The sequence below is a fragment of the Salmo salar genome, chromosome 09 (assembly GCF_965601325.2).
Source record: "Salmo salar chromosome 09, fSalSal1, whole genome shotgun sequence".
Lineage (NCBI taxonomy): Eukaryota > Metazoa > Chordata > Actinopteri > Salmoniformes > Salmonidae > Salmo > Salmo salar.
The window spans coordinates 112994777-113019733 of NC_138299.1; the positions used below are offsets into that span (position 1 = coordinate 112994777).

The following is a 24957-nucleotide window of genomic DNA, read 5'->3' on the forward strand; positions in this document are numbered from 1 at the left end:
GCTGTTTTATTTATTTTACCTTTATTTAACTAGGCATGTCAGAACACATTAAGAACACATTCTTAATTACAATGACGGCCACCCGGACTATAGTGGGCCAAGTTAAGTCAAAGACAGTGGTTAAATGTTCTGACTATATTTATTTCGTTCAAGTATCTCAGTTTTTAGCCCACCCAGTTGGTGGCGACAATACATCTTTCTGGGTGTAGTCGGCCAATAATATCTTGAAGAAGAAGCAGCATGTTCTGACTAGAGGTGAGGCGCCTAGGACATTGTACAATTAGCTCATCATTAGTTCTGGTTGGCAAGCATGTGAATGGCACAGATAGAACAACGAGACAGATATTTCACTGGATGTATAAATATGAAGCATCCGCTTGGCGTTTCCACCAAGTATGGTAGTGAAAGGAGGCCCAGCGGCCAGCAGTGGGAGAAGATGGATTTTGGCCTACATTCTGCAAATGTCATAGATGAAACATTTGATATCAATAGTTTTCTGTTCACAAAACTAGAATATGTTATGAACAGAGTTGACTAAGTTTTGTACACTTTAGCCTTTAACTTTTGCCAAGTTTTTACAAATTGCGTTATTTAGGAGTGCAAAGGCGAATTGAATTATTGAACACGCGCATTTCACAGACTAGGTGTTCCCTAACGGAAATATGCAGATGTCTGCTAGAACGGGGCAATAAAATCCGCGAGATCTTATTGGCCCGTTCGTGCTTGCCTTTGCCCACCTCCTTGATTGTTCTGCCCACGAGGACTCATTTGTTCCCATTGGAAACGACAGGCTGTGGTCTATCTTGGTTTAGTTATACAACATATTTGTTAATGTGTCGTTATATTGTTGTAAGTATTTTGAAGCGAATGAAAGATTGACGTGTAGGGTCACTGAGGTTGGACTGGATTTTGGGGATGGGCCTATTTGAAGAGTAGGGCTTTTTTTATTTTCTCAGAAGTACTGAGTTAGGTAGGAGGATTTGGAAATGTGTCGCTAATAGGTGTCGGCATGCACCTTAAACGTATGTTTGCGGACCGTCATTGCACCATAGAAAATGAAGGTTCTCACTGATACAGTCTGACAAACATGTTACGCTACCTTATTAAGCAGTCAAAGGAAGTCATAGCTATCGGTCTGTTTTCTGTGTAAGGACTGCTAGCTACAGTGCACACTCCTGTTGACCCCTGCTGTGAGACGGAGAACAAGACACGTGTTATGTAACGTTCATGTTTTTCTATCTCTTGCACCTAGCGTAGCTTGCTAGCTGTCTATCACTTTTTATCCGTGTTGGTTTGTTGTTAGCTATCTAGCTAGTTAACGTTAATGTCTTTATGTAACGTTACCAAGCTAGTTAAATCTTCATATCGTTAACTTTTCAGCTTACTAACGTTAACTATCTAGCTAAATATGGACTAACAGTGGTAACTCGTTATCTGCTGTTAGCTATCTTGCTAGTTAACGTTATATGTCTTTATGTAACGTTACCAAGCTGGTTAAATCTTCATATCGTTAACTTGTCAGCTTACTAACGTTAGCTTCGTTAACTTGTCAGCTTACTAACGTTAGCTTCGTTAACTTGTCAGCTTACTAACGTTAGCTATCTAGCTAAATATGAACTAGCAGTTAGTGGTAACAACTCACTGTGACAACTTTCAGGTAGCTACTAAGCTAGGTGCGTTTAGCAACGCTAGTATTTAACTTACAAACTAGAGTTGTTGGGAATTTCCTTGCAAACCCCCCCCTTCAAAAAGTCCCCCACAATTTCTTGCTTTTTTTGTGCAGTTATGGCGTACTTGCAGGACTGTTATTTTGGCATGAGGTAAGCGGAGAGGAAGTGGGTCTACAACTGACCCATGTTTGGAAAGTTTAATTCATGTTCTATTATATTCTTTTTCTCAATTTCCCCCCCATCATAAGGACCAACCGTACGGACAATCGGCAGAGTAAGTTGAAACTACATTTTATTTAACTAATGGCTTCCGGCTATGGAACGCCGTTGGGGTATTTGCGTGTAAAACAATATACACGTCAAAAAACATATACACGTCAAAACACTATTTGACTCGTCAAATAAACGTTTAATTTGACACGTCAAATAACACAATTCTATTATAGAATGTTGTGTGTACTGAATTTGCACGTGCAAGCCAAGCGCCACCACTACGATCAGTAACACTGTCAAAGATGTAGAAAAAAATACGTCTGCAAACAAGTACACCAGCCACGAACGATGTGTTTACCATACCGCGTTGGTAATAAGTCATTATTTGTTCGACCGAATGGGATAACGTCTGTGTGAGCATTTGAAATAAGATCAATATCAAACGAACATGATCAATGTTTGCAAGTATATTTGATAAGGATGTTATTAGCAACTTCTGGGGTAGCTAGCTTTAGCTTGGTAAGTTAGCCACAATAGTGGAATTTGCTTTTCGCCTTCAAAATAAGTCCCTTTTTGAAAGTGACGCAGAAGGTTACAATTGGTGGAATCATGCCATATTTAGACAAAACAATGTTAAACAAGGTTGGAATGTGGAGCAATGAAATGGGGTATCAGTCTTAGGTGACACCCACAGAACACAACTGAAGAGTTGACGCAAATATTAGCATCATAGCTCTTATAAAATTAAAGGTTCAATAAAATAAGAAGTAAAACATACAACAAAAAATGCAGGACTTTGACTGTGGGAAATTACCTCCCCAGTCAGCGTATTGACATTCATATTGCACTGTATGGCCTTGCCCCCTCAGAGTAATCAGACTCCAAAGCATCCACATTGTATTATTTTTCCTCTGGAATAGTGTTCAATACACATAGTAGGTTGACTGGTACAATACATGTGGCTCAATTCAGTGGTTTCAGAGTCCCGCAATAATAACTACAACGTTAATGTTCTCTGGTTGTCACTGAATAGACTGATAACCCATGTCATTGATCCACAATCCATAGGTAAGCCTGTACAGTGAAATAAGTATGCCCCCAATTGAATTTGAAAGTCTAAATCATCCAGTGTGATTTCAACAGATTGTCAAATTGTGTTGTTTAATTTATAACATTCCAACCTCGTTTAGCACGATCTTTTCCGTTATGGCATGATACCACTATTTGTATTCATTTATATCACTTTTAATGAGACTTATTTTGAAGCGAACTGCAAATTCCACTATTGTGGCTAGCTTCACATAGGTGGGTCCGACCACCATTAATCAAATAAGAAATGTCTTATTAATTAGGGGTATTTTAGATGACACCCAGCTAGATAGTTAGCAAACTATAGCTACTGAAACAGATGTCGTTTTGCTATGTTTTTGGGGAAGAACATTGTTTGCATCCATCAGCTAGCTAGCTTTTTTTTATGACCAGCACTGTCCAGAGTTTGGGAAGTGTGTCTGCGGTCTTGCGGCAGGTGCAAGAGACAACTTTACCAGCATCATAGCATTCGTATCGTGAATCGTTGTGACAATTGAAATACGAGTGATGGTGTAATCAGGGGCGAAAATCTGATATCAACTTTGGAGGGGACAATTACATGACATTTTCTCAAGAGCAATTCCCGAGGGGGACACCAAAAGTAGTGCTGTAACACATAGCCTACATTGTAATAGGGTAAATGTATATTGAGGAACCAAATAAATAAGGTGTTTGCCGTACTCCTAACTACCGGTACCCAAAACTACACAACTAATCACAACAGCAATACCATTGCCTTTAACAAATCTTAGTTCAGTCACCAGTTTAAGTTGAGAGTGGGGATATCCATGGCATTTTCCAATTATGTTCCTATTTTACAAGTCAAAAAAATTGAGAACCTTTCATAATGTTGCCAAACAAAGACTCAACAAACTTACCTGAGACTCCCTGTCTCTGCCAGTCTGTCCCTGCATATCTGTCCCCAACTCTGCTGTCTGTGTGCCATCTGTTGCCTGCTCTGCCTAATGACATCATTGTGAAACATTTCCATTAGAATTTCATTTCTTTCTTATGAACATTTTATCAACTAGTCTTTGAGATATTAGGCTACTAGGGTTCTTACTTTGCGTTTTGGTGTACTGAAAAATACTCTGATGTCCGTCTTATTTTTCTGCCATTTTTCTACCTGGCTGGCTGGCTACACACACACACACACAGTGTGTAGGTTATTTACAGTAGGAGATGGGCTTCTATCATCTTAACTTTTATCATTCTATTTGGGCTTCGATCTAAAAGGTAGCTAGCAAATGTGAAACGGATTAAAATGACAAGAGTTGACAGCTGTATGAGTTCACCATTTACACAGCATATGCTGCAACCTTTTGTAATTTTAATAGTTTGTTTCATATTGGCTGGCTTCCAACAATAGCTGAATTTGCAAAGCTAGCGAGCACCAATTCCGTTTCAGTGGTGTTTGCTATAATCTTTGCTACCCGGGTTAAATAAAGGTGAAATAAAATAAATAAAAGTTCCCTTGCGACAATTTAGCTTTTGCAACGAGACCATTAAATATATTTAAGACAATGGTAGAAGAGAGTGTAGTTCAGTTTGGACTCCAGTTTATCGCTAACCTTATCACAGGGACTTTGAAGCACTAACTTACATCATCTGCATGCTGATCTTGGAATAAATTGACGATAGCAAAGATTCCATCTTTGACGAGGCCACATAAATGGAATAGGTACTAGCTAGCTTAATAGTTAATATTTGCGCGCTAGTCCTGCATATTCAGCTAGTGTGTGTGCGCGATTGACTGGATTAACCTCACGTCAGTTACGTTCATTGAGTGCCTTTCAGACAGTGGATACCACCCCTCTGTTACCTTGCCAACTAAGGAACTGGCAGTGGATCAAACCATTGTGAGGCAAAGGGTGGGGGGGTCGCAATCTTTTGAAACTTAGAAACGCGCTATTAAGTGTCTATAATCAGCACAATTGCTTTCATTGCGTATTATTAATATTATTTCAATTACATAGTTATGTTTCAGTGATATATTGGGGGGGACAAATCATATTTTTCCCAGGATGGGGGGGTCGTGTCCCCCCCGGGATTTCTGCCCCTGGGTGTAATGAATGTATAACAACTAAGTAAAACATTTATGAATGTGTTAAATTATGTGACGTACAGTCATATTCAGGTCCTGATTAGTCAACAAGCTTATATGACGACTCAAATAGTGTTATTTGATGTCAATGTTTTAATATTAGCGTTTCTCAAAGTATCTATCAGTTAGCTAATGTTAGCAAGCTAACTACCTGAGTGCTTGCCTTGTAAACATCATGCAGCGAGGTAGCCAGCAAACCAACCTGGTCTCAGCATTTCATATGATTCTGTACGTAAATCTGAGACATCATGCTAAATGACCTGTTACATTTCATATGGAATGTATTATTTTGTGAATGTTTATCACAATTCGTATTATGTTCCAAATTTGCAAAATGTACAATATGTTGTACGTTTGCAAAACATATATGTTACAAATTCTAGCTAGGTGGCTAAGGTTAGCTAGAGATAAGGGTTAGCTAACATACTAAGTAGTTGCAAAGTATCTAAAAAGTAGCTAATAAAATGCTAAAGTTGTCTGATGAGATTCTAACTTGCAAGACGTTACCGTTATATGCCCACCTACCCACCCCAACCAACCACCCAGTAACCATTTGTCTTATGTTACATTTGGTATGGTTGTATTTGGTATGGTTACATATCAAACTAATTTGAGTGTCCCGAATTTACATTTACTATGTTACGTCTCGTCTATCAGGCTGAGCTAACAGCTGGCTTGCCACAGAGTGCATTCAGAAAGTATTCAGACCCCTTGACTTATTCCACATTTTATGTTACAGCCTTATTCTAAAATGGATTAAATAGTCCCCCCCCCCCCCCCCCAAAATCACATTTACACAAGTATTCAGACCCTTTACTAAGTACTTTGTTGAAGCACCTTCTGGCAGCGATTACAGCCTTGAGTTTTCTTGGGTATGATACTACAAGCTTGGCACACCTGAACTTTGGGAGTTTCTACAGATCCGCAGATCCTCTGTCAGGTTGGATGGGGAGTGTCGCTGCTCAGCTATTTTCAGGTCTCTCCAGAGATGTTAGAATGGGTTCAAGTCTGGGCTCTGGTTGGGCCACCCAAGGACATTGAGACTTGTCCTGAAGCCACTTCTGCATTGTCTTGGCTGTATGCTTAGGGTCGTTGTCCTGTTGGAAGATGAACCCTTGCCCCAGTCTGTGGTCCTGAGCGCTCTGGAGCAGGTTTTCATTAAGGACCTCTGTACTTTGCTCTGTTGATCCTGACTAGTCTCCTAATCCATGCAGCAGAAAAACATCCCCATAGCATGATGCTGCCACCACCATGCTTCACCATAGGAATGGTGCCAGGTTTCTTCGACGTGACGCTTGGCATTCAGGCCGAAGAGCTCAATCTTGGTTTCATCAGACCAGAGAATCTTGTTTCTCTTGGTCTGAGGGTCCTTTAGGTGCCTTTTGGCAAACTCCAAGCAGGCTGTCATGTGCATTTTACTGACAAATGGTTTCCATCTGGCCTCTCTACCATAAAGGCCTGATTGGTGGGGTGCTGCGGAGATGGTTGACTTTCTGGAAGGTTCTCCAATCTCCACAGAGAAACTCTGGTCACATGTTTTGTTCAATCAAGTTCATATTTACATCAAAAACCAGCCTTTTACATTAGCATGTGATGTTGAGAACTAGCATACCCACCGAAAACTTCCGGTGAATTTACTAAATTACTCACGATAAACGTTGACAGAATACATAAGTTATTTTAAGAATTATAGATACAGAACTCCTTTATGCAATCGCTATGTGTGATTTTTAAAATAACTTTTCGACGAAAGCACATTTTGCAATATTCTGATTCTGAGTACATAGCTCGGCCATCACGGCTAGCTAATTTGACACCCACCAAGTTTGGGGGTCACTAAACTCAGAATTACTATTAGAAAAATTGGAGTACCTTTGGTGTTCTTCGTCAGAATGCACTCCCAGGACTTCTACTTCAACAACAAATGTTGTTTTGGTTCCAAATAATCCATAGTTATATCTAAATACCGCTGTTTTGTTCATGCATTCAGGTAACCATCCAAAGGGTGACGCGCGAGTGCATTTCGTGACAAAATATGTCCAAATATTCCATTACCGTACTTAGAAGCATGTCAAACGCTGTTTAAAATCAATTTTTATGCTACTTTTCTCGTAAAATAGCGATAATATTCCAACCGGGCAACGTTGTATTCATTCAAAGGTTGAAAGAAAAATTTTTAGAATTCTCGTGACCGCGCATCTGTCTCACTGTCCCCAGGCTGACCACTTACAAATTCTCCTGCTGTTCTTTGCCCAGAGACAGCAGACACCCCATTCCACTTTCTGGCGGCTTTAGAGAGCCAATGGAAGCCTTAGAAAGTGTCACGTTACAGCACAGATGCTGTAATGTCGATAGAGATGCAACAGAAGGACGACAAATTGTCAGACAGGGCACTTCCTGTATGGAATCTTCTCAGGTTTTGGCCTGCCATATGAGTTCTGTTATACTCACAGACACCATTCAAACAGTTTTAGAAGCTTTAGAGTGTTTTCTATCCAAATCTACTAATTATATGCATATTCTATTTTCTGGACAGGAGTAGTAACCAGATCTATTGGCTTGTAACCGACCTCAATTGGCTTGAGGTCGGGTGATTGTGGAGAACAGGTCATCTGATGCAGCACTCCATCACTCTCCTTCTTGGTCAAGTAGCTCTTACACAGCCTGGAGTCAAATGATAGTCCCGCTAAACGCAACCCAAATGGGATTACGTATTTCTGCAGAATGCTATGGTAGCAGGGCTGGGCGATATGGACCAAAAGTCATATCCCGATATATTTAGGCTGAATATCGATATAAGATATATATCCCAATATTTTCTCGCAAAGTGAGAGCAAATGTTCAGTCAAAGTCAGATATGACATGTCTCAAGTAGTTTTATTGAAACCGGCTATTTCAGTGAACAATTGAAAAATCAAACAAATAAATAATAAACAGGGCTCTTCACCTGGTTCAGATTAAATGCTCAGCTGTTCAAATAACAATAACATGTAAACATAAACACTGTATAACAACGGGAGTACCTTTTTTGAAATCAAAGCTCCATAAGGTGCACATTTAAATAAATAAAAATATCTTAAACAAAAATAGCCTATAAAATAGGCCTATCTTTTTCTGAAGTAAATATTATATATATTTATGAGAAAAGTCAACTTTTTTTTAGTTTGACAACTTTAAATGGCTTATTAAAATAAAATTACAGATTTCTTCTCCTTTCTAACAAATCCACAGATGCAAATAACGAACATTACAAAATAATAAAATATGACAAACCCTAGTAAGGGCAGCAATTATATATAAATGAAGAACAAAATAAAGTGCTCAGTTTGAGAAAATGTTTTTTAAACATCAGCCTGAGATTACCATTTGCTTTTTGTTAACTCAATTTCTTATATGAACACCTTCAACCAGTTGCACAAGAAACAGACTATCAACTCAATAAACATTTTCCCCCTCTTTTTTTACTTTGATAAACAGTAATGCTGTCTTGAGGTAGACATTAGAAGACAAGCGTGTCCTCCTTCGTTTAAAGATTTTGTGCGAGAAACACCAACCAACGCAAAATGGGTCACGTTAGTGAGCCGGTCAGCAAGGCTCTGCCTGACTTCAGTGTACATTTGTGGCAGTGCTTCTCGTGCAAAGTAGTTGCGACTGGGAAGCTCATATCTCGGGTCCATAGTTTTCAGTAGCTTTTTGAATCCGACTTGTTCCACAGTTGCGACAGGGACCATATCTTTAGCAATGTGATAGGACACCGCTGTAGTTATAGTACACCACTTGCCAATTTTCTTTTCATAAGGCACACTGCGGGAAAATGAAGTTTGCAGTGAGCTTTGTTTCGGAGCTGGAGCTTTTTCGGGTTGTCGACTGCTTGCGGCTGGGGCTTCTGCAGCGCGCAGTTTCACACACTCTTCGTATTGCAGTTTGTGCCACTGTTTTAGGTGGTGAAAAAGATTTGTAGTGCTTCCACCCCTGGCTGTAACTTTTTTATGGCACTGCCTACATATAACGTGATTTTGTTGCTCATCTGATACTTTGAATCCGAACCATCTCCAAATTACTGAGCCAATGCTTTTTCTTTTACTAACCAATTCCTCCTCAAAACGCTCCGCAGACGCTGTTGCTTCCTCCATGTTTGTTGAAGTGTCTGTTCCTGCCCCTCCCCCCTCTGTGCATGAAAGAGGAGGGGCGGGGAGCAGCGCAGAGAGCTCCGGGTCTGCAGCTTGCTTGGAGCAAGGATCAAAGCGCAAATTTGAACTATATCGATATATGCGAAATGGTCTAATTTCATATCACATTTAAAATATATCGATATATTTTTTATATCGATATATCGCCCAGCCCTATATGGTAGCCATGCTGGTTAAGTGTGCCTTGAATTCTAAATAAATCACTGACAATGTCACCAGCAAAGCACCATCAGACCACCTCCAGGCTTCACGGTGGGAACCACACATGCAGAGATCATCCATTCACCTACCCTGCGTCACAGGCACGGCGGTTGGAACCAAAAATCTCAAATTTGGACTCAACAGACCTAAGCACAGATTTCCACCGGTCTAATGTTCATTGCTTGTGTTTCTTGACCCAAGCAACTCTCTTATTGCTGTCCTTTAATAGTGGTTTCTTTGCAGCAATATTACCGTGAAGGCCTGTTCCACGCAGTCTCCTCTGAACAGTTGATGTTGATATGTGTCTTTTTTACTTGAGCTCTGAAGTGTTTATTTGGGCTGCAATTTCTGAGGCTGGTAACTATTGAACTTATCCTCTATAGCAGAGGTCTCTCTGGGTCTTCCTGTCCTGTGGCGGTCCTCATGAGAGCCAGTTTCATCATAGCGCTTGATGGTTTTGGGACTGCACTTGAAGAAACTGTCAGTTCTTGAAATGTTCTGCCTTGACTGACCTTAATATCTTCAAGTAATGATGGACTGTCGTTTCGCTTTGCTTATTTGAGCTGTTTTTGCCATAATATGGCTTTGGTCTTTTACCAAATGGGGCTATCTTCTGTATTCCACCTCTACCTTGTCACAACACAACTGATTGGCTCAAATGCATTAAGGAAACAAATTCCACAAATTTACTTTAATCAAGGCACACCTGTTAATTGAGATGCATTCCAGGTGACTACCTCATGAAGCTGTTGAGAGAATGCCAAGAGTGCGCAAAGCTATCAAGGCAAAGGGTGGCTACTTTGAAGAATGTCAAATATAAAATATATTTGGATTTGTTTAACACTTTTTTTGGTTACTACATGATTCCATATGTTAGTTGATGTTTTCACTTTTATGTAAAATGTAAGAAATAAAATAAATACCTGGAATGAGTAGGTGTGTCAACTTTTCACTGGCACTGTATGTACATAAGGTCTTTGTTTTTTTATTAATGTGCAAAAATGTCTAAACTTGTTTTCGCTTTGTCATTATGAGGTAGTGTGTTTAGATTGCTGAAACATTTTAATTTATTCACGTTTAGAATAAGGCTGTAAAATAACTGTGGAAAGTCAAAGGGTCTGAATAGTTTGCAACTGCACTGTAGGTTTGCCAGTCGTGAATGCTGCATATAGACTAGCTATTTGCTTATCTAGCTAAGTAAACTTTAATAATCGACTCGTTTCAGGCATACCACAGATGACCTAAGACACGGACATAAGGAGAAACATGTTTGACGCTTTCAAGGATCAAATATGGGAAGGTAGCTAGCCATGTTTTTAACTTTGCATCTCCTTTTCTCATTATAATCATATTGTTGTACCTGCTAGCAATGATATTGTCATATAATTTATACTGACTCATCTCTATTTTATATCCTCTCAATGAAGAGTTGGGACCTCTGAACCCAAACTGGTTTGAGGAACTCACTGCTAAAGCTTCCAGTTGGGATTGGGGTGATACAGAGAAAGAGAATCCCAGCACTGCAATATCTTGTGGACAAGATGGCAGTTTCAAAACACCATTGGGGAAATGTCCCCTTGATGGTGATATGTTCTCTACCCCGAAGATTTTCAGGCAGAGAAGACCACAGTCACCTGAGACACTGACAGAAGATGCACTTTTCTTTCCTGATCAAGGTAGAGAAATATTCTGTTTGCACTGTTAAAATAAACTATTCTAAATGTCATCATTGACCTACCCTAGCCCAAAATGTACTCTTAAGGATTGTTGGCAAGCCTACTCCTTTCACATCCAAGGACCTATACTACTGTTCAAAAGTTTGGGATCACTTAGAAATGTCCTTGTTCTTTAATTTTAAAGAAAAGCATAACAATTTTGTCCATTTTAAAATAACATCATATTGATCATAAATACAGTGTAGACATTGTTAAAGTTGTAAATGACTATTATAGCTAGAAACAGCTTTTTAAATGTATATTTTTTTATGGAATATCAAAATACACGTACAGAGGCCCATTATCAGCAACCATCACTCCTGTGTTCCAATGGCACGTTGTGTTAGCTAATCCAAGTTGATCATTTTAAAAGGCTAATTGATCATTATAAAACCCTTTTGCAATTATGTTAGCACAGCTGAAACTGTTGTCCTGATTAAACAAGCAATAAAACTGGCCTTTAGACGAGTTGAGTATCTCGAGCATCAACATTTGTGGGTACGATTACAGGCTCAAATTGGCCAGAAACAAAGAACTTTCTTCTTGAACTCGTCAGTCTATTCTTGTTCTGAGAAATAAAGGCTATTCCATGCGGGAAATTGACAAGAAACTGAAGATCTCGTACAACGCTGTGTACTACCTTCACAGAACAGCGCAAACAGGCTCTAACCAGAATAGAAAGAGTGGGAGGCCCTGGTGCACAACTGAGCAAGAGGACAAGTACAGTGGCGGAAAAAAGTATTTGATCCCCTGCTAATTTTGTACGTTTGCCCACTGACAAAGAAAGGACCAGTCTATCATTTTAATGGTAGGTTTATTTGAACAATGAGAGACAGAATAACAACAAAAATATCCAGAAAAATGCATGTCAAAAATGTTATAAATTGATTTGCATTTTAATGAGGGAAATAAGTATTTGACCCCCTCTCAATCAGAAAGATTTCTGGCTCCCAGGTGTCTTTTATACAGGTAACGAGCTGAGATTAGGAGCACACTCTTAAAGGGAGTGCTCCTAACCACAGCTTGTTACCTGTAAAAAAGACACCTGTCCACAGAAGCAATCAATCAGATTCCAAACTCTCCACCATGGCCAAGACCAAAGAGCTCTCCAAGGATGTCAGGGACAAGATTGTAGACCTACACAAGGCTGGAATGGGCTACAAGACCATCGCCAAGCGGCTTGGTGAGAAAGTGACAACATTTGGTGCGATTATTCGCAAATGGAAGAAATACAAAAGAACTGTCAATATCCCTCGGCCTGGGGCTGCAATGATGGAGTTGCAATGATCATGAGAACGGTGAGGAATCAGCCCAGAACTACACGGGAGGATCTTGTCAATGATCTCAAAGCAGCTGGGACCATAGTCACCAAGAAAACAATTGGTAACACACTACGCCGTGAAGGACTGAAATCCTGCAGCGCCCGCAAGGTCCCCCTGCTCAAGAATACATATACAGGCCCGTCTGAAGTTTTCCAATGAACATCTGAATGATTCAGAGGACAACTGGATGAAAGTGTTGTGGTCAGATGAAACCAAAATGGAGCTCTTTGACATCAACTCAACTCGCCGTGTTTGGAGGAGGAGGAATGCTGCCTATGACCCCAAGAACACCATCTCCACCGTCAAACATGGAGGTGGAAACATTATGCTTTGGGGGTGTTTTTCTGCTAAGGGGACAGGACATCTTCACCGCATCAAAGGGACGATGGACGGGGCCATGTACTGTCAAATCTTGGGTGAAAACCTCCTTCCCTCAGCCAGGTCATTGAAAATGGGTCGTGGATGGGCATTCCAGCATGACAATGACCCAAAACACACGGCCAAGGCAATAAAGGAGTGGCTCAAGAAGAAGCACATTAAGGTCCTGGAGTGGCCTAGCCAGTCTCCAGACCTTAATCCCATAGAAAATCTGTGGAGGGAGCTGAAGGTTCGAGTTGCCAAACGTCAGCCTTGAAACCTTAATGACTTGGAGAAGATCTGCAAAGAGGAGTGGGACAAAATCCCTCCTGAGATGTGTGCAAACCTGGTGGCCAACTACAAGAAACGTCTGACCTCTGTGATTGCCAACAAGGGTTTTGCCACTAAGTACTATTTTGCAGAAGGGTCAAATACTTATTTCCCTCATTAAAATGCAAATCAATTTATAACATTTTTGACGTGTTTTTCTGGATATTTTTTTTGTTCTCTCTCACTGTTCAAATAAACCTACTATTAAAATTATAGACTGATCCTTTCTTTGTCAGTGGGCAAACATACAAAATCTGCAGGGGATCAAATACTTTTTTCCCCCCGCTGTACATTAGTGTGTCTTATTTGAGGAACAGACTACTCACAAGTCCTCAACTGGCAGCTTCATTAAATAGTACTCACAAAACATCAGTCTCAACATCAACAGTGAAGAGGACTTGTGAGGTGTCTGTTTCTCAAACTAAACACACTAATGTACTTGTCATCATGCTCAGTTGTGCACCGAGGCCTCCCACTCCTCTTTCTATTCTGGTTAGAGCCAGCTTGCGCTGTTCTGTGAAGGTAGTACACAGCGTTGTACGAGATCTTCAGTTTCAGAAGGTAGTTCTTTGTTTCTGACCATTTTGAGCCTGTAATCGAAACCACAAATGCTGATACTCCAGACACTCAACTAGTCTAAAGAGGACCAGGTTTTATTGCTTCTTTAATCGGAACAACAGTTTTCAGCTGTGCTAACATAATTGCAAAAAGGGTTTTCTAATGATCAATTCACCTTTCAAAATGATTAACTTTGATTAGCTAACACAACGTGCCATTGGAACACAGGACTGATGGTTGCTGATAATAGGCCTCTGTACGCCTATGTAGATATTCCATTAAAAAATCTGCCCTTTCCAGCTACAATAGTCATTTACAACATTAAGTGTCTACACTGTATTTCTGCTCAATTTGATATTTTCAATAGACAAAAAAATGTGCTTTTCTTTAAAAAACAGACATTTCTAAGTGATCCCACACTTTTGAATGGTAGTGTACATGGTATGTTCAGAGGTAAAATGGCTCTGGCAAACAAAACGGCCAAATACTCCATCTACAGTGCCTTGCAAAAGTATTCACCCCCCTTGGCATTTTTCATTTTTTGTTGCATTACAACCTGTAATTTAAATGAATTTTTATTTCATGTAATGGCATTACACAAAATAGTCCAAATTGGTGAAGTGAAATGAATATAACTTATTTAAAAAATAATAAACGGGAAGTGATGCATGCATATGTATTCACCCCTTTGCTTTGAAGCCCCTAAATACGATCTGGTGCAACCAATTTACCTTCAGAGGTCACAATTAGTTAGATTGCACACAGGTGGACTTTATTTAAGTGTCACATGATCTCAGTGTATATAGTTGAAGTCGGAAGTTTACATACACCTTAGCCAAATACATTTAAACTCAGTTTTTTTACAATTCCTGACATTTAATCCTAGTAAAAATTCCCTGTCTTAGGTCAGTTAGGATCACCACTTTATTTTAAGAATGTGAAATGTCAGAATAATAGTACAGTGATATCTTTCAGCTTTTATTTCTTTCATCACATTCCCAGTGGGTCAGAAGTTTACATACACTCAATTAGTATTTGGTAGCATTGCCTTTAAATTGTTGAACTTGGGTCAAATGTTTCAGGTAGCCTTCCACAAGCTTCCCACTATAAGTTGGGAGAATTTTGGCCCATTCCTCCTGACAGAGCTGGTGTAACTGAGTCAGGTTTGTAGGCCTCCTTGCTCGCACACACTTTTTCAGTTCTGTCCACACATTTTCTATAGGATTGAGGTCAGGGCTTTGTGATGGCCACTCCAATACCTTGACTTTGTTGTCCTTAAGCCATTTTGCCACAACTTTGGAAGTATGCTTGGGGTTGTTGTCCATTTGGAAGACCCATTTGCGACCAAGCTTTAACTTCCTGACTGTCTTGAGATGTTGCGTCAATATATCCACATGATTTCCCTTCCTCATGATTCCATCTATTTTGTGAAGTGCACCAGTCCCTCCTGCAGCAAAGCACCCCCACAACATGATGCTGCCACCCGCGTGCTTCACGGTTGGGATGGTGTTCTTTGGCTTGCAAGCCTCCCCCTTTTTCCTCCAAACATAACAATGGTCATTATGGCCAAACAGTTCTATTTTTGTTTCATCAGACCAGACCAGAGGACATTTCTCCAAAAAGTACGATCTTTGTCCCCATGTGCAGTTGCAAACCGTAGTCTGGCTTTTTTATGACGGTTTTGGATCAGTGGCTTCTTCCTTGCTGAGCTGCCTTTCAGGTTATGTCGATATAGGACTTGTTTTACTGTGGATATAGATACTTTTGTACCTGTTTCCTCCATTATCTTCACAAGGTCCTTTGCTGTTGTTCTGGGATTGATTTGCACTTTTCGCACCAAAGTACGTTCATCTCTAGGAGACAGAACGCGTCTCCTTCCTGAGCGGTATGATGGCTGCGTGGTCCCATGGTGTTTATACTTGCATACTATTGTTTGTACAGATGTTAGTGGTACCTTCAGGAGTTTGGAAATTGCTCCCAAGGATGAACCAGACTTGTGGAGGTCTACAATTTTTGTTCTTCTGAGGTCTTGGCTGATTTTTTTTTTTTTTTTTCCCTGATGTCAAGCAAAGAGGCACTGAGTTTGAAAGTTGGCCTTGAAATACAGTCACAGGTATACCTCCAATTGACTCAAATGATGTAAATTATCCTATTAGAAGCTTCTAAAGCCATGACATAATTTTCAGGTATTTTCCAAGCTGTTTAAAGGCACAGTCAACTTAGTGTATGTAAACTTCTGACCCACTGGAATTGTGATACAGTGAAATAATCTGTCTGTAAACAATTGTTGGGAAATTTCCTTGTGTCATGCACAAAGTAGATGTCCTAACTGAATTGCCAAAACTATAGTTTGTTAACAAGAAATTTGTGGAATCGTTGAAAGACGAGTTTTAATGACTCCAACCTAAGTGTATGTAAACTTCTGACTTCAACTGTAGCTCATTGGAACTGGTGGGCGCCTCTCTTCCGTAAAGCTTTAACATGGAAATATTCCTTTGTGGGAATCTTGTTAAAAAGGTGTAGTAATTTTACATTTTGTTTCATGAAAATAAATGGAAGTGAAGTTCCAAAGTTTCCAAATCCGTATTGCAATTGAGGATTGTTAACGTGTGGACAGAGCATTGGAACAGTTGTACAAATTCCTGCTCCGTCATAAGTTCTTTAACTGAGAACCCCTCTTTGGTGAACGAGTGCTAGGCCAACTGGTTAGAGGTAGGTCTAGCACTTGTTCACCAATCTCCTTTTTCCTGATGTTCTATGTTATACCTGATTACATGGCTGCGGAATGTGTGCACTGATATTTTCCATTTTGCTGCTCAGGAACCTCTGCAACAGTAAAAATGGACACAAGCCCATGCTTATTTGGAAAATCAATAGACCGGTAAGAATGTCTGTCTCTTTTGTGCTGATACGTTGGCTTTTCACAAATTTGCTAATCTAAAAGTATACGTTGCGTTGCCTGGATCCTGATATTCTGACCACCTGCTCAGAATGTAATGTCAGAACACCTGCTCTTGTGATGGTTGACATCAGTGGTTCTATTTTCAGCGAGACCCCCAGTAAATCCTATAGAAAAAGGCTGCATGGAGACATTTTTGGTAAGCTGACTGGTGACTTTTCAGTGTTGATCGATGTTGATATTTAATATATTGGTAATTATTGTTTTGATTTAAAATTTGCACAACTTTCTTTTTACAGGGCTGCTTGACACACCGAAACACTCTACGGTAGGTGCAGCTGTTCTTGGGGAAATCTTTTTAAAACCAAACTAGTGTTTTAAAAGTTCCATTACACATTTTTTAAATTAAGATCTTTTTATTTCCACAGGCACACTCTGCCAAACGTATATCAGAAAGTCTTGGTGCACAGTTAGACCCTGATATGTCCTGGACCAGTTCTCTCAATACACCTGTCATGTCGCCCACCATCATTTTGAGTAAGTATAATACTGTATGAATTTGTGGTTTTATTATAATGCGAGTTTTGCATTGGTTGTCTAAAATGGCATGTCCTCACCCTTGCAGCTAAAAGTGAGGAGCGTAGGCCTATGTGCCCAGTAAGAATTGCTACCGAAGAGCAGGTTATGGTGAGTATTCCATACAATCCCAGAAAAACTCATGGCAGGTTAAGCAAAAACAGATTTTTCTGGATGTCTAATGCTATTGATTTGCTTTAATTTTAAAAACTAAATTAGATAAATATTACAATATTGCTCCAGTACATTGGTGGCCCCTTGATTACACTTGGATACTCTACCCATGCTCAAGGCATTTGTGTATCAGACTTGTGGAGAAGGATTTGTCTGCTCTCATATAGTTTGTGCGAAAGCTTTTCCCCTCGGCCAAGGAGTCTGGAAGCACAATGCTGTCACCAGAACAGAATGATAGACCTCTCTGTCAACACAATGGTGAGTATTTGTTGAATGGTAATGGTTCTACAGTAGTAAATATTGTAGAAGTTACTCTGCACAATAACACTGTGTAACAGATGCAAGTACTGATTATTTCTCTGGTATACCAACAGGACTGGATTCCCACTTGCCTGGTGTGATTGACATCTCCCCTGGCTTTCAAGACACGTTACCTGGTGACAGTGGCAGCCATTGGAAACAGACTTTACCAGATGCTATTGAGGACGGAGAAATCCACAGCACAATGGCCGGTGTTCTAGATGGAGCTGAGGATGTCCTCTCCATATTCTTCAGCAACAGAAGTTTGGCTTTACAAAGGGTGAAGACCAAGGAGAGAATCAAAAGGAAGCAAAGTGGCGCAACTAAGGAACACGTACCTACTTCTACAATGGAACATGACAAAGTATCCAGTGAGAGAGCAGGAGAATACCAACACACCAGGGAAACCTCTGAGGCTCTTGAGTCCAGGACTGACATGAAGTCTGGGGATTTGGCGACTTCTCAGTGGACTCCAATAAATGTACCTGACATTTCAGACTATGATATGGATTCATTTCACCATGAGGGGTCTTCCTTTACTAAACACATAATTCCACAAGATGGCATAAGTGAAACATTCTGTGACTTCACTGGAAGCCAGCAGCCAGATCGTGGCTCCTCTAAGCAGACTGTCCAGGTGGAGTCAGCCCTTTCTAGAAGAACATTACCATGCACCAGCCAGCCAGAGGGATCTCAATTGACAGGGTCTGTAGTCGAAAGCTCTCTAGAACACACCTTTCCCAGGAAAACAAGGACATTTGTTTACTGTGTCCAAAATCCACTTCTGTCAGTGCAAGATAAATATGTTACTCAGATGTTACCTGCATCACCTGGAACTGCTCCCAGGGGTAAGATTGTAATGTTTTTTAATCTCATTCCAATTATAGTATTGATTTCTTTTATTCAATGAAATGATTTCACTGATATATATATTGATGCATGTGCTTTTATTCTCTTCCATCATGTTAGGTGAAAATCAGAACATAAAACAAAGTGAAACCATACCAAATGAAGCTGAGTTTAATAATCTTAACAAAATTGCCTTGGATGGGAAAAAGCCGCAAGTTCAGCAGAAAAGTGCAACTGAAGAAAATATTGTTTCACAAGCACCAACCAAAGACCCTGATCTTGATATGTCACAGCTTTGCAGGGTATTTGCGCAAGATTTTAGCCAAGTAGTTGACTACAGTCAACCATGCAGCAAAAGAGCAGATGCTATTAAAAATGGCTTCTCTGCATCAGCTTGTCTCTCAGCAATGAGACTAAGGAACAGAAAACTGTTGAATAGACTAGAATGGGGCCAGAAACCTGAACATCTTAACTCTGGCATCAGTGATGAAATGCATATTCCTGGTTCTCAGTTTAGCAACTCTGCAAACACGTCTAGAATGAAGAGTACAGTGTGTGATAGCAGCTTCCCCCCTTACACCCTTTCTGATGTCACACAAACAGAATCATCCAACGTTCACCCTAGCTCTGAAAAAAGTTATGGAAATCAATCATCTAGAGGGTTTATAACAGGTAACAACTGGATTATCTCTTTGCCTCCAGAAGCAATAAAGAAAGCAAAAGCATCATTAGATGACTTAATTGAGGAAAATATGACTAATGTTGTTACTGCTGCCAGTGAAGTGAAACCTGTGTTGTCGTGTGTGACAGGAAGCCGACTGTCCACAGAAGTGAAGTTCATTAGTCCACTCAACGTTGCCAAAAGGTCAAAGCAAACCAGCGTAAAATTGAATGGTCAAGTTCAGGTTCAGACCCCTCAGAGCATCAATGTTTCGGTTTCCTCACACCCTGGGTCTGGTTTCAAAATGGCCTCCAATAAGAAGATACATTTTTTTTCAGCAAATCTGGAGAAAGTCAAGGATCTGTTTGAGATTGAGGATGAAATACCTGCAGTCAATATTCCTGAGATAAGCCTTCCTGAGGAAGGTAATATGTCATGTGGATTGGAGCTTGTTGATGGATCTCATTTACCACCTCTACCCTATACACACCAGAGGTCTGTTGATAGCCAAGGTCCGTTGACAGCCTCACAGAGAGCTGATGTTTCAGAATTGTGCAGTCTCTTAGAAGCTGCAGACAGCCAATTGGAATTCACACAGTTTAAACCAGCAAAGCTGAACTTCTATGTTCCAGATGGTAGCCCCCCTCGTCAATCTGAGAAAGAATTGGATCCCGACTTTCTCACAGGCATAGATTTCGATGACAGTTTCAACTCTGATGTTGAGAAGCAATCTGTGAAGATGGCCACCACTGACAAAAATACAACTATTTCTCATTGCAAGGAAATTTGCCAAGTAACAACCACCGAAATTAAATCTAGTGGGGCATCATCCAGCAATTCAACAGAGAAACCCAAAGAACATGTTATCCACAGAAGAGTACTTTACTTTCCCAGTTATAGCTCTGAAAACATAGCTGAGCGCTCCTTTGGTTTGTTGACAAAAACCACAAACGAGAACCATCTGCTCGATATGGATACGAACACCAGTGGAATGGAGTGTGAAAGCAAAAGTCTCCCCAAGTTGGGTGTGGGTTTTAAAACTGCTGGCGGAAATGCTATGATAGTTTCAGAGAAGTGTCTGAGCAATGCAAGGGCCTTGTTTGCAGATTTAGAGGAAAAAAACTGTGCACCCAAGTGTGCAGTAAAAAATACGGAACAAGTTGAAACCTCACCTGTTCAATATAGAGGCGAAGTTGATACAAATGTTGATTCGAATGTGACACATTTTCATGGCCCTGAAAAAAAAGTAGATCTGAAGGAACCACGTGATGAATACAGTGACAAGATTAAAGTGGACTTTATACATTCTCACAAACATGGGGATGGTGGTTTCCACACAGCCAGTGGTAAAGGAGTGACCATCTCGGCAAAGGCCCTTCAAAAAACAAATGCAGTTTTCAAAGACTGTGACGCTATGGAAAGGTCAGGTTGTGCAGCAGAAAAGCTGAGCAAAACAAGTGTATCAGAGACTGGCTGTAATAATTTTGAGAGAAACAATTGTGGCTTTAGCACTGCTCGAGGTAAGAGAGTTGATGTTTCTGCAACATGTCTACTGAAGGCAAGGACTCTCCTGAATGACTGTGATGAATTGGAAAAATCTAAGCCAGGGAAAATCCCTAGCTTGAATGCAAAGATACTAAGTCGGAATATTCAGCAGAAAAGTGACTGTGATTTTAAGAAACCCAGTTGTAAAGCAGCCTCCATATCAGCAAAGATCCCTTTTACAGCAAAAACTCCATTTGATGGTGGCACGTCACATGAATTTCTAGGGGCAAAGAGGAAAATGCTTGAACCAGAAAATTCTCAAACCCATGCTAAAGATCCTTTGAAAAATGGATCTGGGTTCAGCACTGCCAGTGGTAAGAGAGTGTCTGTGTCCAAAAGGGCGCTGTTGAAAGCACAGGCTCTTTTGAGTGAATGTAATGTAGATGGAGAGGAACTTTCTAAATCAAAGAAAAAGATCAGCGTAGATCTTCATACCATTCAAAATCCTACACAGAAGCACAGTGGATTTAAGACTGCTAGTGTCAAAGAAGTTACCGTATCACCTAAGGCCCATAAGCAAGCAAAGGCTGTTTTCAACAACTGTGATTCCAATATGGACAGCTTAATCAGTGCTGAAGCAAAGCACGGGAATATAGACGTAAAGTCTGCTGATGGTCTGATGAACAATCCAGGGGAAAGCTATTGTGCCTTCATCACAGCTGGTGGAAAGAATGTGCATGTATCTGAAAAAGGTATTTTGAAGGCGAAGAGCATTCTGAATGAAAACCTTGATAACTGCACAGACTCAAATGCCATTGAGGAGGCTTGGTTTTCAGATGGTAGATTTTCATTACTCACTGAAGATGGTACAGGTGTCAAAAAAGGAGCTAGGAACAAATCAAATTCTTCTGACCTCAACGGTGATGACAAGAGCTGTGATTTCAGCACTGCCAGTGGCAAGTCTGTGCATATGTCCGATGGAGCACTCCAGAAAGCAAAGTCTATTCTGAACGAATGTGATGTAATTGAAAATCCACAACCTGAGAATGGCCACAAAGTGCATCTGGAAAAGATTCCAACAAAGGAAACGCATGAAATCTCTCATGGTAGCACAGCCAGTGGGGAAGGGGTGTTTATTTCAGAAAAGGCTCTTCAACATGTGAAGTCTGTGTACGTTCTGGGTGAGACTGGTAATGTAAAATATTCAGTTGGCAGTAATCCAGTAGGAAGCCGTTTTGGTTTTAGCACAGCCAGTGGTGACGGACTGTCTGTTTCAGAGAAGGCACTTCAAGAAGCGTGTGATGATACCCTTGACAGTGATACTGACCCTCACAAAAGATCTGAAGAAAATAGGCCACTGAAGGTCCCTACTCCCCATATTAATGTTCAGCGTGTGCCGGTCAAAGCAGTTCGACTGGAGGACTGCGAAGTGATCCAGACCATTGTTGGAATGGCATGTCAGTCTTCATCTGTAGAATGTCAAGCGGAGTCTTCCTTGTTAAATTTTGAATCCCTTGGATTCAGTGGCTGCTCTGTGACCCAGAGGAGGTACTTTGCCCAGGAGGCCATGGATTGTACCAAGGCTCTTTTAGAGGACGAAGACTTGACCGATCATTGTCCTGGAACACCAATCCAAGCTATCCCCATGTCCTGCAAGGGGGGTTTTGAGATGAGAAGTGGAATTGGGAAAAGGTCGGCAGAGGATTTAGGGATGACAGGTAAGATATACAGTACCAGTCAAAAGTTTGGAAACAACTACTCATTCAAGGGTTAGTTTATTTTTACAATTTTCTACATTGTAGAATAATAGTGACGACATCAAAACTATGAAATACAACATATGGAATCATGTAGTAACCAAAAAAAGTGTTAATTAAATCAAAATATATTTTAGATTCTTCAAAGTAGGGTTCGTTCCTTGTTAATCATTGGCTCATTTGTGAAATTAGCATTCAGACAATATCTTTAATTAAATCATTCTAAAACCTTTAATGCAATTGCAGACAGAAGTTGACAACAGGGACATAGCATGCATGTTTCCAAGTAAGTTCTGCAAAATAGAAAGGGGCATGAGTTGTTGTTTTATTATTCCTACAGTCATATATCTCAGTGATGTCACTGCCTACGTCATTACCTTCTACTCATGAGACCAAAACCATGCCTACACAGCTATATAAACAAGAGTTTTAGTGTTATCTAAAAGCTCAGCAATAAATGTCCACTCCCCAAGTTGATTTATAGTGGAATGTCAAACTAGTCTCTTCTCTTAAACTCCCCTGCAGAGTTCTGTCTCAGTCACACATTGCTCAGACAGTTTCTTTTTAAGTGGCAGAGATTAGAAAAGACTGTTGATCAGTATTAAACCTTTATTAAACCTTTATATATATATATATATAAAATCTGTAGTCTAGGACCCTATAAATGTAAGGAGGGAGGTGTCTCCCCTGCCTTGACAGCTTTGCACACTCTTGGCATTCTCACAACCAGCTTCACCTGGAATGCTTTACCAACAGTCTTGAAAGAGTTCCCACATGCAAATTGGGTGATTGTGGAGACCAGGTCATCTGATGCAGTATTCCATCACTCTCCTTCTTGGTCAAATAGCCCTTACACAGCCTGGAGGTGTGTTGGGTCATTGTCCTGTTGAAAAACAAATGATAGTCCCACTAAGCGCAAACCAGATGGGATGGTGTATCGCTGCAGAATGCTGTGGTAGCCATGCTTAAGTGTTCCTTGAATTCTAAATAAATCACTGACAGTGTCACCAGCAAAACACCACCACCTCCATGCGATCATCGGTTCACCTACTCTGCGTCTCACAAAGATACGGTGATTGGAACCAAACATCTCAAATTTGGACTCATCTGACAGATTTCCACTGGTCTAATGTCTATTGCTTGTGTTTCTTGGCCCAAGCAAGTCTCTCCTTATTATTGGTGTCCTTTAGTAGTGGTTTCTTTGCAGCGATTCAACCATGAAGGCCTGATCCACGCAGTCTCCTCTGAACAGTTGATGTGTCTGTTACTTAAACTCTGTAGCATTTATTTGGGCTGCAATTTCTGAGGCTGGTAACTAATGAACTTATCCTGTGCAGCAGAGGTAACTCTGGGTCTTCCATTCCTGTGGCGGTCCTAATGAGAGCCAGTGTCATCATAGCGGTTGATGGGTTTTTGCGACTGCACTTGAAGAAACTTTAGACTGACCTTCATGTCTTAAAGTAATGATGGACTGTCGTTTCTGTTTGCTTATTTGAGCTGTTCTTGACATAATATGGACTCTGTCTTTTACCAAGTATGGCTATTTTCTTTATACCACCTCTCAGTTGTGTTGTGACAAGCTATTGGCTCAAACGTGTTAAGAAAACAAATTCCACAAATGTACTTTTATCAAGGCACACCTGTTAATTGAAATGCATTCCATGTGACTACCTCGTGAAGCTGTTTGAGAGAATGCCAAGAGTGCAAAGCTGTCAAGGCAAAGGGTGGCTAAAATATATTTGGATTTGTTCAACACTTTTTTTGTTTACTACATGATTCCATATTTGTTATTTCATAGTTTTGATGTCATCAAATATTCTACAATGTAGAAAATAGTAAAAATAAACAGTAAAAACCCTTGCATGCGTAGGTGTGTCCAAACTTTTAACTGGGACTGTATGTGTGTACACTGTATCTATCAGATCTAAAATAACAAAAATGTGATCAGATATTGTGATTGGGAGGAGCCTAGAGGAGTAATGTTAGACATAAGAACTTTTTACTTGCATATGAAAGTTACAGGGTTGTGTGTTTTACCAATCTAATTTCGTTATGAAGAAAATGATTTACAACATTGTCCTTTATGTGATATTATATTCAATAGACCAGCCTCCTCTGAAAAGAAGACTCTTGACCAAATTCGACAGAACTGTGGATTGTAGTAGACGGTCAAAACTCACTCCAGCTAAAAGCAGTTCAGATGGTAAGACAGTTGACCTTTTCTAAGTAAAGAATTATCAAGTAACACAATTCCCAGTACAATGAAAATGAACATTGACAAGATGGTTCATCAATGCATATTTGATTGTTTCAGGTATATTTAAAGACAGGAAAGTCTTCAAATATAATGTGGCTCTTCAACCTAATGTCACCAGGCCATATCGGTAGGTAATCCATTTAAAACAAAGGTATTTCTGAACTAGAGTACAGTACCTGTGTGTATTTGTTGTTTTCACATAGTTCAAACAACATATGTATTTTGAAATTATTTATCAAATAAAATGCAT

General features: G+C 40.2%; 1 protein-coding gene across 11 annotated transcripts in view; it reads left to right on the forward strand.

Moving 5' to 3' along the window:
• The first annotated feature begins 729 nt into the window (after positions 1 to 729).
• The window catches only part of brca2 (BRCA2 DNA repair associated), a 42311-nt gene continuing 18083 nt past the window's right edge, over positions 730 to 24957 (forward strand). For 2 of the 11 annotated variants that reach the window (XM_014213428.3, XM_014213431.3), the window contains exons 1-13: positions 1225 to 1944; positions 10693 to 10767; positions 10895 to 11143; positions 16570 to 16630; positions 16798 to 16847; positions 16948 to 16976; positions 17059 to 17185; positions 17274 to 17335; positions 17566 to 17656; positions 17773 to 18546; positions 18668 to 22411; positions 24555 to 24653; positions 24765 to 24834. In XM_014213428.3, the coding sequence (XP_014068903.3) occupies positions 10734 to 10767; positions 10895 to 11143; positions 16570 to 16630; positions 16798 to 16847; positions 16948 to 16976; positions 17059 to 17185; positions 17274 to 17335; positions 17566 to 17656; positions 17773 to 18546; positions 18668 to 22411; positions 24555 to 24653; positions 24765 to 24834 (5390 nt within the window). In that variant the 5' untranslated portion in view covers positions 1225 to 1944; positions 10693 to 10733. The other 9 variants (XM_014213423.3, XM_014213419.3, XM_082956127.1 and 6 more) reach the window with 9 other exon arrangements.